The sequence below is a fragment of the Garra rufa genome, chromosome 25 (genome assembly GCF_049309525.1).
Source record: "Garra rufa chromosome 25, GarRuf1.0, whole genome shotgun sequence".
Classification (NCBI taxonomy): Eukaryota; Metazoa; Chordata; class Actinopteri; order Cypriniformes; family Cyprinidae; genus Garra; species Garra rufa.
The window spans coordinates 16,243,461-16,256,123 of record NC_133385.1 but is presented as its reverse complement, the minus strand read 5'-3'; the positions used below and the strand labels follow the sequence as shown (position 1 = coordinate 16,256,123).

At 36.3% G+C, this 12,663-nt stretch overlaps 1 protein-coding gene across 1 annotated transcript; it reads left to right on the top strand.

Moving 5' to 3' along the window:
- Positions 1 to 2,116: 2,116 nt before the first annotated feature.
- On the top strand, positions 2,117 to 10,736 carry LOC141301768 (probable D-lactate dehydrogenase, mitochondrial). The gene is given in 11 exon segments (XM_073831963.1): positions 2,117 to 2,289; positions 2,574 to 2,686; positions 4,208 to 4,349; positions 4,517 to 4,658; positions 5,630 to 5,856; positions 5,858 to 6,065; positions 7,162 to 7,290; positions 7,405 to 7,532; positions 8,395 to 8,485; positions 8,575 to 8,686; positions 10,110 to 10,736. Coding segments are annotated over 11 exon segments (1,542 nt in total). The 5' UTR covers positions 2,117 to 2,205; the 3' UTR covers positions 10,276 to 10,736.
- Positions 10,737 to 12,663: the final 1,927 nt, after the last annotated feature.

Here is a 12,663-nt window from a genome sequence, read left to right as displayed (position 1 = left end):
AAACTCATCAGGTCACTATGTTTGCTTTGTGCACCTCTCAGAAGTACATGCCAGCTTTGTGACACAACAAAGTTTAAAGCTTTAATAACAGCAGTTGAAATGGTTTAATGAGGTCAGAGTAGTATATTAAAAGATTTTAAAAGCGAAATAAAAGGTTCATTTGGGAATTGCTACTATTATTTTTACATAACTGCGGTGTCTGGGACTCTAGACATAAATCGGTCTCAACAGGCCATGAAGGTTAATAGTGGCAAATGTACAAGCCAGAACAGAGGACATTCTTAAGATTCCAGAAGACTAGAGCAATTGATCAAGATTCCGTTCACTCACTTCCTTTCTATGCTGGAACTAAGTGACTGACATCCTCAAAACACTGGAGTCAAGGAGACTGTGATGTCATCAAAACACTATTGGTAAATTGCCTTAGTCACAAAAGGCCTGTCTGAGTCTCATTTAAACAATCTGCAAATCACATACTTGTAACGAATAACTCAAGCCCTTCCATTAATAACTTTTGTTCATCTCTTCATATTTACTACGTCAAGACCAAGCGTTGGTCAAACCACATTCATGGGGGTTTTATTAGAAACAGGTTTGACGATGATCAACTTGGAAGTTCTTTGCAGTGAGTGTACGCTTTCATCTGTGTTAGTCAACACAGGCACAATGTAACTATTAAGAGGAGAGAAAGACAGACTCTCCCCATGGGGAACAAATGACGTTCGTACATGGCGGTGAACACACTGGTTACTATGGGAACCAATGGTGTAACTTGTCAGCTCGATCTACGCAGGTTGCAAAGCCCACCGGATCGTCATCTAGACTTGCATATGAGAGTGCATTAATATGGAAATTCAAAAGTACACTGACAAATTAATAAAGGTCAAATGAACTGATTTAGTTCAACACATCTCACAGTGCCCGGGGGCATTTCTACATTGAAATATATGGTTACACTTGCACAATTTCATCTGCGGGTATGATTATGGATTTATATTACCTGTCAAAATGCTGGTTTGAACAAAGACAACATCCCGTGCGGCTTATTTTTGTTAATTTGCACAAGCACAAGTTCAAAATGGAGCCTAATTTCAAAACTAATTGCTGTTTTTAATTTTGATAAGTTTATAAAATGGTGCAACAGAGTAGGCCTATTACTTTTATATTGAAAGACCAAAGAAACAGCACTTGCTGTTTAAACCATTTGTGACCCTAGGCCACAAAACCAGTCATAAGGGTCATTTTTTTAAAAAAATTGAGATTTATACATCACTTGAAAACTGAATAAATAAGCTTTTGTTAGAATAGGACAATATTTTTGGCAGAGATACTATTTGAAAATCTGGATTCAGAGGGTGCAAAAAAAAAAAAAACTAAATATTGAGAAAATCGTCTTTAAAATTGTTCAGATTAAGTTCTTAGCAAAGCATATTAGGCTACTAATCAAAAATTAGGTTTTGATATATTTACGGTAGTAAATTTACAAAATATCTTAATGGAACATGATCTTTACTTAATATCCTAATGATTTTTGGCATAAAAGAAAAAGTCTGACCCATACAATTGCTACAATGTGCTACTTAAGACTGGTTTTGTGGTCCAGGGTGACATTTTAGAATAAGTATCGACATAAAGTGAGAAATTCTTAAGAAATATGTATCTAAATTGCATTATTTCACACGTTTTTTGACATACCGAGTCCAGCTCATGGTGCTGATGTCTGCTAAATTGTCAAAACAGAGGACTGCCTGTGTGATGTAGTACTGCCATCTTGTGGGTTCTCTAACGATAAACTACATCGCATTAACGGTTTTATATAATACCGTCGCATGTGTTGTATTTGGCCATGTCTGAAAACATATTAGAACATTCCTGAAACTAGAAGATAAACGTATTGTTTAACGAATCTTTGCTAAAGTTTGTCTTAAATTGCTTATTAATATTAATTATGTTAGGCTAGAAACATTTCCAAGTCAAGCTAATTAATATTCATACATATTCCGTCTTTCAGCAAATCAGATAAATGCTACTGTGCGAACGTCACGTTAAATAATTCATATTTATGAGGGGCGGTGCTTGAGGTTCAGACGTAGAGTGACGCTGCCATACTGATCCGGAAGAAAATACATTTATATAAACTCTTAACAACTGACGTTATGTATAAAAGCTTGGTTATTTTACAACCCATTTTGTAAGAAGCAGAAAATGACCTTGTTCAGACGAGCCCTGCGCTGTACTTCCCCACGGCTGCCGTTTATTTGCGGAAGCTGCAGGACATATTCTGCTCAAGTAAGTCTGGCAGCATTCCTGTTCATTGTTACATAATTGTTAGAAATAGAATAAAGACGTGGTCAGCAAAGACTACAGTCTGTTTGCTTGGATAATAAAGGACGAGACATAAAATTCGAAATAGTTCCTCCAGAAGTTAAAAACAATACATAAAAATAAATTAAAATTAAATAAATTATTGAAACATTAAAATTAAAATTCTAAAAAAATAAAAATAAACTTACGTGTCACCAGTGAGTCATGCAGGTAAACATCCTGTATATTTCTTGCATCGTTCATTTTAGACTGGAGCCGTCGAGCGGGTCATTTCATCGTTTCGCTCTGTGAGTGGAGATGAAGGCGTGTCTGTGGGCTTAGCTGTCAGAGAACAGCATGGCAGAGACGAGTCTGTGCACAGGTGAGATTTCACGTCCATACCTGTGTCACCTGCCTCTTAATCATATGCAAACAGTGCAGCTGTAGCTCCATCCACAGTTACAAATAAACTAAATGTAGCGTTTGAGTCAATCATTAAAAGCAGTAAGAAAAATATTAAATCGACTATAGTCTAGTGGTTCCATTCAGCATGCGTGAGGAACTTTATTTTAATCTCTTCTCTTTTCTCCTAGACACAAATAAGCATCCACAGCATAATCAATCAATCACGTGTTACACAACCAGCCAATCAACTCAAAATAAATTTTCCATAAAAATAAAATAAATAAATAAAAATACATTACAATGCACATGCAAAACATTACAGATGTTTTATAATTCATTCTCTATTAGGTTTGCATGTTTTGAAACCTTTGGGACGTGTCTGAAAAACTGATTTAAATAAAGGGTTTGCCCGAACATATTGGCCATACTGGGATGTAAACTACATCATGAATTGCACGGTTAATGTACCACTGAATACGTTGTTTTTGCTAATTTATGTTGTATAAACTATGGAAAAAACATGTGGAAGCTGCTAAATCATATAGAGAAGAACTTCGTAAGCAGAATAGGGCACAATATTTTGACAAACTAAAGTTACTAGGCATACTAGCAGTATTAATTAAGATAGCCTAATATTTAACCTACCTGACCGGAAATGATAAGAACAAACACGAATGTTGTCAAGATTCTTGCCTTTGAAAATTCTGGTTCACTTTGGCCAACCACAAATGCATTTTTTTTTCCTCAGATGGTTTTTTGCACTCTTCTCCTTGATTTGTTATAACTTTTGGCAGTCTAGTACTCCAAATGTTTTTTCCCGGTCCGACCGATCAATACAGCCCAAAACATGACAATAATTGACCATTTTTAAGCAGCAAAAATCAGCAAAATATGCAAGTTTTGTTCGGTTCAGTAGCATTGTTTACGTTCAGTGCAGCCAATAGGCCCGCGTCGTGAAAACACTCAAAATGTGCATGGCGATTCATTTTTACCTCACATTTTTTAATCAAAATGAGTTCTAACGAATCTATGATAAAGTTTAGATTATGAATATTAATTACGTTAGGCTAAAAAACATTCCTGTACATGTCGAGCTTATTAATATTCATACATATTCGGTCTTACAGCAAATCAGGTAAACCTTGGCAATAGTAGAATTTCTAATCTAGGGTCATAACTTGACCTTGCAGTGAATACAACAGACTTCTAGTGACTTATACAGGACTTCTTCAATTATTTATTCCGTTTAAACCCTGCTTCTGCAAACTTTTGTTTATTAGCCTCAATTTTGAAAAAAAAAAATCCAGTCAACAACTGAAGGATAAAACCAAATCCCAACCTTACATTTTCTTTTCTTTTTTTAAAATAAATAATCCATTACACTCAGATGTACGTCAATATGAAAGATAATATTTGTCACCATGATTTTATATCACATTTATACGTGATTTGCATATTGATATTTATATATTCATGGTATTTTGTCTTGCCATGTCAGTTGCCGGCCACCAGATGTGGTGGTGTTTCCTCGGTCTGTAGAGGAGGTCAGTGCCCTTGCCAAAATTTGCCACCACCACCAATTACCCATCATCCCATTTGGCACAGGGACAGGTCTGGAGGGAGGTGTTGGTGCTCTAAAGGTTTGTCCAGTTGAGAAGAATAGACTCAAGTATTTGACAGTGCCAGTGTCAGGCTTTAGGCCTAACATTCATTAGAAGTAGTCTGACCCTATTTTTAATTTTCTTTAGTAAACATTCATGTATACAAAAACGTTCACATATTTAACTTAACTCTGTATGTTTGTTAGGGTGGAGTGTGTTTCAGTCTGAGAAAGATGGAACAGGTCCTTGATCTTCATGAAGAAGATTTTGATGTGACGGTGGAGCCAGGTGTGACACGCAAAAGCCTGAACTCATATCTGCGTGACACTGGCCTTTGGTTTCCTGTCGGTCAGTCAAATTCTTGTGTATTATGGCTACGAAGTAGATCACATATGTGCCCCTGGACCACAAAACCAGTCTTAAGTAGCACGGGTATATTTGTAGCAATAACCAAAAATACATTGTAGATTTTTCTTTTATGCCAAAAATCATTAGGATATTAAGTAAAGATCATGTTCTGTGAAGATATTTTGTAAATTTCCTACAGTAAATATATCAAAATGTAATTTTTGATTAGTAATATGCATTGCTAAGAACTTTGGAACTATTTGGACAACTTCAAAGGTGATTTTTCTCAATATTTAGATTTTTTTTCACCCTTAGATTCAAGATTTTCAAATAGTTGTATCTCGGCCAAATATTGTCCTATCCCCCAAAAAACATACATCAATGGAATACTTATTTAATTATATGATAAATCTCAATTTCAAAATTGACCCATTGAGTATGACTGGTTTTGTGGTCTGGGGTCACATATATCAAATTGACTATGTTAGTATACACAGAATAAATTAAGCCTAACGGTTTGGTCACACCAATAACGATAGCTTTAAAGATCATTTTAACTATATTAGCATCTACACCAACTGACAACAATGTTCTGTCACGTGTATGTGCTGTCAATGTTTTTATTCTTCATCAGCTGGAAAAAAAATAGACGTTGCCACAGTTCTTCTGGATTTAGTCTGTCGCAGTTTGTTCTGTTTCTTCATGTCATTCCAGACAGATCTCATCAGATCTCTGTGTGGAGCGCTGGCTGTTGTCAGCTTTGTGCAAACAAAAATCTCACTGGATTATTACAATTAACGGCTAAATGAATGTTTGGACATGTGAACTGATATTTCCTACTGACACACTACAGCAAAAGATGGAAATAACTGATTTAAAACCATTTTTAGCTGATCAAAATACTAGCGTTCTAATTATTTTGGCCACTACTGTTTGGAAATGATTAATTGTTAAGAAATGTATTTCCACAGATCCAGGTGCTGACGCGTCTCTCTGCGGCATGGCTGCAACTAGCGCATCGGGCACCAACGCAGTCCGCTATGGCACGATGCGCGAGAACGTTCTGAACCTGGAAGTGGTTCTAGCAGATGGAACGATCCTCCACACAGCAGGGAAGGGGCGTCGTCCAAGGTATGACTGGAAAATTACAACCAAAAATTACTTTTCTTGTCTACATTTGATTTTGTTCAATGTAACACTCTTTCAGAAAGACATCTGCTGGTTACAACCTGACAAACCTTTTTGTGGGCTCAGAGGGAACTTTGGGTATCATCACCAAAGCCACGCTTCGGTTGTACGGTATTCCTGAAAGTATGGTGTCTGCTGTCTGCTCCTTTCCATCCGTCCAGTCAGCGGTGGACAGCACTGTTCAGATCCTGCAAGCTGGAGTACCCATCGCCCGCATCGGTGAGCGTTGTTTGAAGCACATGGTCATAATGTGCTTGGTTTTCTGCCTTTATTGGCAAAGGATTAGTTCACTTCCAGAATAAAACATTTCTAATAATTTACTCACCCCCATGTCATGCAAGATGTTAACTTCTTTCTTCAGTTGAAAAGAAAGGTTTTTTAGTAAAAAAAAAAATTCAAGAATTCTTCTCCATATAGTAGACTTCAATGGTGGCCAACGAGTTGAAGGTCCAAACTGCAGTTTCAGTGGAGCTTCAAAGGGCTCTACATGATCCTAGCCGAGGAATAAGGGTCTTATCTAGCAAAACGATTAGTCATTTCATTACATAATATGTGAGTTCGAGCTAGTGCAAGACGAGCATTTGTGGTCAAAGTGTATATAAATTAATTTTTTCTAGAAAATGACAGATCGTTTCGCTAGATAAGACCGTCATTCCTTGGTTGGGATTGTGTAGAGCTCTTTGAAGCCTTTGACCTTCAACTTGCTGACCACCATTGAAGTCCGCTATATGGAGAAAAATCCTGCAATGTCTTTCTCAAAAACATTAATTTCTTTTTGAAGAAGACAGAAAGACATGAACATCTAGAATGACATAGGGGTGAGTAAATTATCAGGACATTTTTATTCTGAAAGTAGACAAATCTTTTATTGTAACAAAAGAACACTTGGTCTCCTGTGTTGTGAACTTGTAAAATCACATACTGTGGCACTCGAAACTACATGCATGCCTGGCTATGCGATTTTAGTGCATAAACTCCATTCATTTCATTCTAATCTATTCACCGAAGCCTCTCGCAATAACATAAACATTAATTCAGAAGGAAACACCATTCTTTATTCATAGTCAACAGTGAGTGCAGTCAAGGGTTTAATGAATTGCTTGGTTCTCAGAACCACAATGTGTTTCTTCTTTTGCAGTCCACTCAGGGAAAAATATTCCACCAGTAGCTCCATCCAATTTATGAGTAATCAGGCATGACCGCTCTCTTAGATTTTTAAATCGAGGCTGCACCGAGGCATCGATTTTTAAGCCTCGGCTTTCTACACACAAAGGCTTCACAAGACTTAATCGTTGCTGATACGTTCCGTTTGCAGAGTTCTTGGACGACGTGATGATAAACGCGTGCAATCGCTTTAACAACCTGTCCTATGCGGTCACTCCCACCCTCTTTCTGGAGTTCCACGGGAGCTCCAAAAGCATGGAGGAGCAGGTGTCCATCACCGGTATATGTGGATAAAACAAACAGAACATTTCTACAAAAATAGTAGTTTACAAAAGCAAAACAATAGATGTGAAAGAACATGTCATCTTGACAGCGTCATGTTCTGTGTGTTTAGAGGAGATTGCAAAAGATAACGGAGGCTCAGACTTCGCCTGGGCAGAAGATGAGGAGACCCGCAGCCGACTGTGGAAAGCCCGTCATGATGCGTGGTACGCTGCCCTGGCCCTGAGGCCTGGATGTAAGGTGGGAACATCATTGCAACTTGATTCTGACTCAGACAAGTGCTGTTTATCTTTTTGCAACTTAAATTTACACTTTATACTGACTTAAAAAGAATGACTGTTATCAAAGAGGTTTCTCAAACACTCTGCCATTGGTCAACCAAACAGTTAGCCCCGCCCCAAACTCACACCATTGGTTGAGCCACTGTTGCTATGCTGGGCTGGTCGAAATTCTTAAAACAAATAGCAGTGTTTTGATAGCACCACAAAGACACATTTTTATTAAAGACAATTAGCCAACAAATGGCTTAATTATAGATATGAATTAATTTAAAGTTATATAATTATAATATAATAGTATTTTTAACATGAAAAGAAAAATGACACATTTTCCAGATATATTCTACATATTTATGAGTGTTCTCTCAACTACTTCATGTTACAGTGAAGACAAAAGATGACCTAATTAGCAAAAATTTACTAAAAGTAATTTAATAACTATATTATAGTTTACTAAAATTATATAATAATGATTATAATATAAATAATACTTTTCATTTCTTACTCCAGTCAGTCTGTTCATACAGTGCATATTTATTTGCTTAAAAATCATGACTGTTTCAAACAGGTTTCCCAAACATTCTCCCATAGGTCAGCAAAACCACTAGCCCCGCCCTAAACTCACATCATTGGCTGAACCAGTTGCTATGCTGGGCTGGTCGGAATGTTTAAGCAAACAGAGTAATGTTATGAAAGCACCACACAGGCACAGTTACAAACTATGTAGAGAAAACAGCCAAATGACTTTTAATGAATATTAAGTTGGAAAAGGAGAACATATTCAGAACTCAAAACTTTACAAAAATGTACTTATTTTCTTACAGGCATATTCTACAGATGTCTGTGTGCCAATCTCGCGACTGCCTCAGATTATAGTGGAGACAAAGGAAGATTTAATCAGCAACAACATTACTGGTAGTTTACCAAGTTTGTCTCCTTTAGTGTTCAGAACTGCTTTTAACTGCTGATATACTGTAATAACGTTAGCATTTTTCCTACTGTAGGTCCTATTGCAGGTCATGTGGGTGATGGAAACTTCCATTGTTTAATAGTACTGGATCCCAGTGACCCAGATGAAGTGCAGAGGGTTCACTCCTTCACTGAGAGACTAGCCAGGTACTTCTATTTATTTCCTTTCTGCAGTTTTGCGCCCTCACAATGATCTTCTAAGGCGTCTGAGAGGGACTTGCTGCAGCTTTTGTGTACATTGTCAGTTTTGTTTTGTGTAGCAATCAATACCAGGATTATTTCTCAAAGCGTCTTCTGCCATTTGGAGAGCGTTTATTGACAATGACAGACATAGAAGGTCTAGTGTCTGGCTTTGGAAACAAGCACAAATAATAAAGGTCCTACCTGCCTTAAGTCATTACGGGCAAAGAGAAGTCTCTGTCGGATACAATGGACGAGTGATCCGCGCTGACCAGCAGACAAAGAGAAGACAAACGCTGCAATCTCATTTGCTCCAGCAAAAACCTGGCTAACCTGATAGGAGCAAATCGAGTTGGACTTGCCCTTTTTGTGAATGACAGACATGATGTTACTGTAAAAGCACCAGTTTATGAGAACTATAGCTGTATTAACTTCCAAAGGAATGTTTGCACATCAAACTTAAGAAGAACAATGTGAGGAAATTGAAATAGATTTCAAGCTTTTTGCCTGGAAGTGTAGAGGAACTTCAATACGACTCTAACTGAACCCAGCACTTTCCTTTAACAGGCAAAGACTGGAAACTAAGCATCTGCTACTTTAAATGACTGAGGACTTTCAAATTGTTCCGAACACAAGAAACGCACAACAAATGAAAACAATCTCTTCTAAAATTGTATCAAAATATTAATCATATTTCCTCCGAATGGATGGAATTGTAGAGTCTGTGCCCATCATAAACAGTGTCGGGGGTTACTTTTATCACATTACTTTTTAATTTACAAATACATATCGGAGTTACTTTTTTAAGTAAATTACTTTGTTTTCTCCTGTGATTGGCAAAAATATAACTTTTGGTTTTTTTGTTATTGAACTAATAAGAAAGCCTAGTCTAGGTGACAACAAGTAATCCAAAAGTAACGTAATGTAATGCAATTAGTAATTCCAACTTGTCCTACTGCATCAAAAATTATGGTTAGAGTATACAAGGTGTACCTTGTCATGTCGAAGAGTGAGAACCTGCATGAATGAGATGAGTAGGAGTTGGATTTCTGCTGCACCGGGGAGCCCCCGAGACTAGTCTTCATCATTCAGTTGGAGAATGTGGAGGCGGAAACACCTGGGAATATGAATTGGACTGGACAGACAGTTCAGCTGCACAGATTCTACTTCCTGAGGAAACTTTGGTCTTTCTGTGGTTGCAGGTTGCTAAATATGTTCTTCCAGACTGCGAGCCACACTGAGGTCTTTTGGGGCAACAATGCCAGATCTACTGATTCCAAGCATCTTAACTCATCAAGATGGCTAGATGTGCTACTGGTTTCACCCTATTTTATTGCCAGGAACAATTTCAGTGGATGAATTCATTCTCTCGTTGTCTTTTCCTATGCAGGAGGGCACTGGCGATGGATGGAACTTGTACCGGTGAACACGGGATTGGTCTGGGAAAGAGGGACCTGCTAAAAGAAGAGGTTGGTCCATTGGCCATAGAGGTCATGCAGGGTCTCAAGGCCACCCTGGATCCCAAAAACCTCATGAATCCTGGAAAGGTGTTATAATGAACCTAAACCAGCACTAAACACTGAAAAATATAGTTTGCACTAGGCTTTCTGACCACTAGAGGTCAGAAAAATGAGATTTGATTTAGATTTTAAGAATGATAATGATTTAAGAGTATTTACAAAATCTGCACGTGCAAAACATTATTTTTGTGAAACGTGCATATGATTTAAGCTCCTTGTGTGAATATTAAGGAGTACATAATTTATTATTTAGTGTTATTGTGAATGCACAGTATTAATGTACAGGGCTGAATGTTCAAAGGGCCTTGAAAAATAAATATTCCTTCCTTTTATTTTGCTTTTCTATGGCTATCTCACACCACTTGAAATGTGAATTCATGTGAAATCATCGTGCCTTTGCAAACTTGTGTTTAGGATGGGCGCTACCCCTTCTATATATCTGTGAATACAGTATGTTTATTTATACTCAAAACTGATAAGCTAAATGTGATGCAGAATTTAAGGATTAAGGATTTAATAAATTGATTACATCAAATGATTTTGTCTCTTATTTATTCTGAAGGGACTGAAGTGAATTCATTTGACCTAGGGATTTGCCAGCGATATTAAGAATTTTTATGGTTATCGGTATCGGTCCTGGCTGATATTAAGCAATTTTTTAGTTATTGGAATTGGTCATTTTCAAAACCGATTTGCAGATTAAAATGATTTAAAAGCATTTAAATAATTTTAGTTGGAGCCCTTGTTATTCTTAATTTTGACATTCATTTTTACACCAGACATATATATCAGTTCAAATTATTGGTTATCGGCATCAGCCCTGAAAAACGCATATCAGTCGACCCCTAATTTGACCCCTTTTGTGTGTTTACAAAATCTGAACATGCAAAACAATTTTTTGTGAAACAAGCATATGATTTGAGCCCTTTATGTGAATATTGATAAAATAATTTCTTATTTAGTATTATTGTTAATGCACAGTATTAATGTGCAGGGCTGAATTTTCTAAGGGTCTTGAAAAATAAATATTCTGTCCTTTTATTTTGCTTTTCTATGGCCACTTATAAAATTGGAATGAATGTGAAATCGTCATGCCTTGGCAAACTTGCATTTACTCTGGCCGCTTTTCCTTCTGTATGTCTGTGAATACAGCATTTAGTTATATTGGTATATTTGTATATATTTATTTATATTGGAATAGAATCTGTGAAGAAGAACTCAAAACCGATAAGCTAAATGTAATGAAGAAAATAAATTTTAATAAATTGATTACATCAAATGATTTTGTCTCTTACTATTTTTGAATTCATTTGACCTAGTGGTTGACCGATTATCATTCTGGCCGATATTAAGCAATTTTTTAGTTATCGGTATCTGTCATTTTCAAAATCGATTTGCCAATAAAAAAAATTAAAAACATTTTAAAGAAAGTTTTAATCAGAGCTCTTGTTAATCTTTATTTTGACATTCATTTTCAATCAGACATATATATATACATATATATATATATTGGTTTAAAATATCGGTTATCGGTTTACTTTATCTGTAATAATCATTAGCGACCCTGAAAAACACATATCGGTTGACCCCTAATACAAAATTTTAACATAATGTACATAATGAACAAAATGAAACAAAATGTCTTATTTAGTATTATTGTTAATGCACAGTATTAATATACAGGGCTGAATTTTCTAAGGACCTTGAAAAAATAAATATTCTGTCCTTTTATTTTGCTTTTCTATGGCACACCACTTGAAATATTAATTAATGTGAAATCATCGTGCCTTGACAAACTTGTGTTTAGTCTGGCCATTTTCCCTTCTATAGAAAACAGTATATTATTTATATTGATATATTTGCTTCTGAAACACAGAATCTATGAAACAGAACTCAAAACTGATAAGCTGAATGTGATGCAGAAAATCCATTTGAATAAACTGATTACATCAAATGATTTTGCTATCTTTGGTTATCAATATCGGTCATTTTCAAAACTGATTCGCCGATAAAATAATGTAAAAGCATTTAAAGAAAGTTTTTGTCAGAGCCCTTGTTATTCTTAATTTTGAAAAAAAAATTTTTTTTACACCAGACATATACAGTACCTTGCAAAAGTATTCATACCCCTTAATTTTTTTAATGTTTTGTTATGTTGCTGCCTTATGTTAAACTTCTTAATGCATTTTCACTGAAAATGCATATCAGAGCAAAAACCAAGCCCTGAGGGTAAAAAAAAAAAAAAAAAACCTGTCTGTAGAGCTCAGAAACAGGATTGCATTAAGCCACACATCTGGGGAAGGGTTCAGAGGAAATTCTACTGCATTGAAGCTTCACAGAAGCAAGTAGTCTCCGTTACTCCTAATTAAGGAAGTTTGAAACAACCAGGAGCTGGTCTCCTGGCCAAACTGAGCAATTGATGGA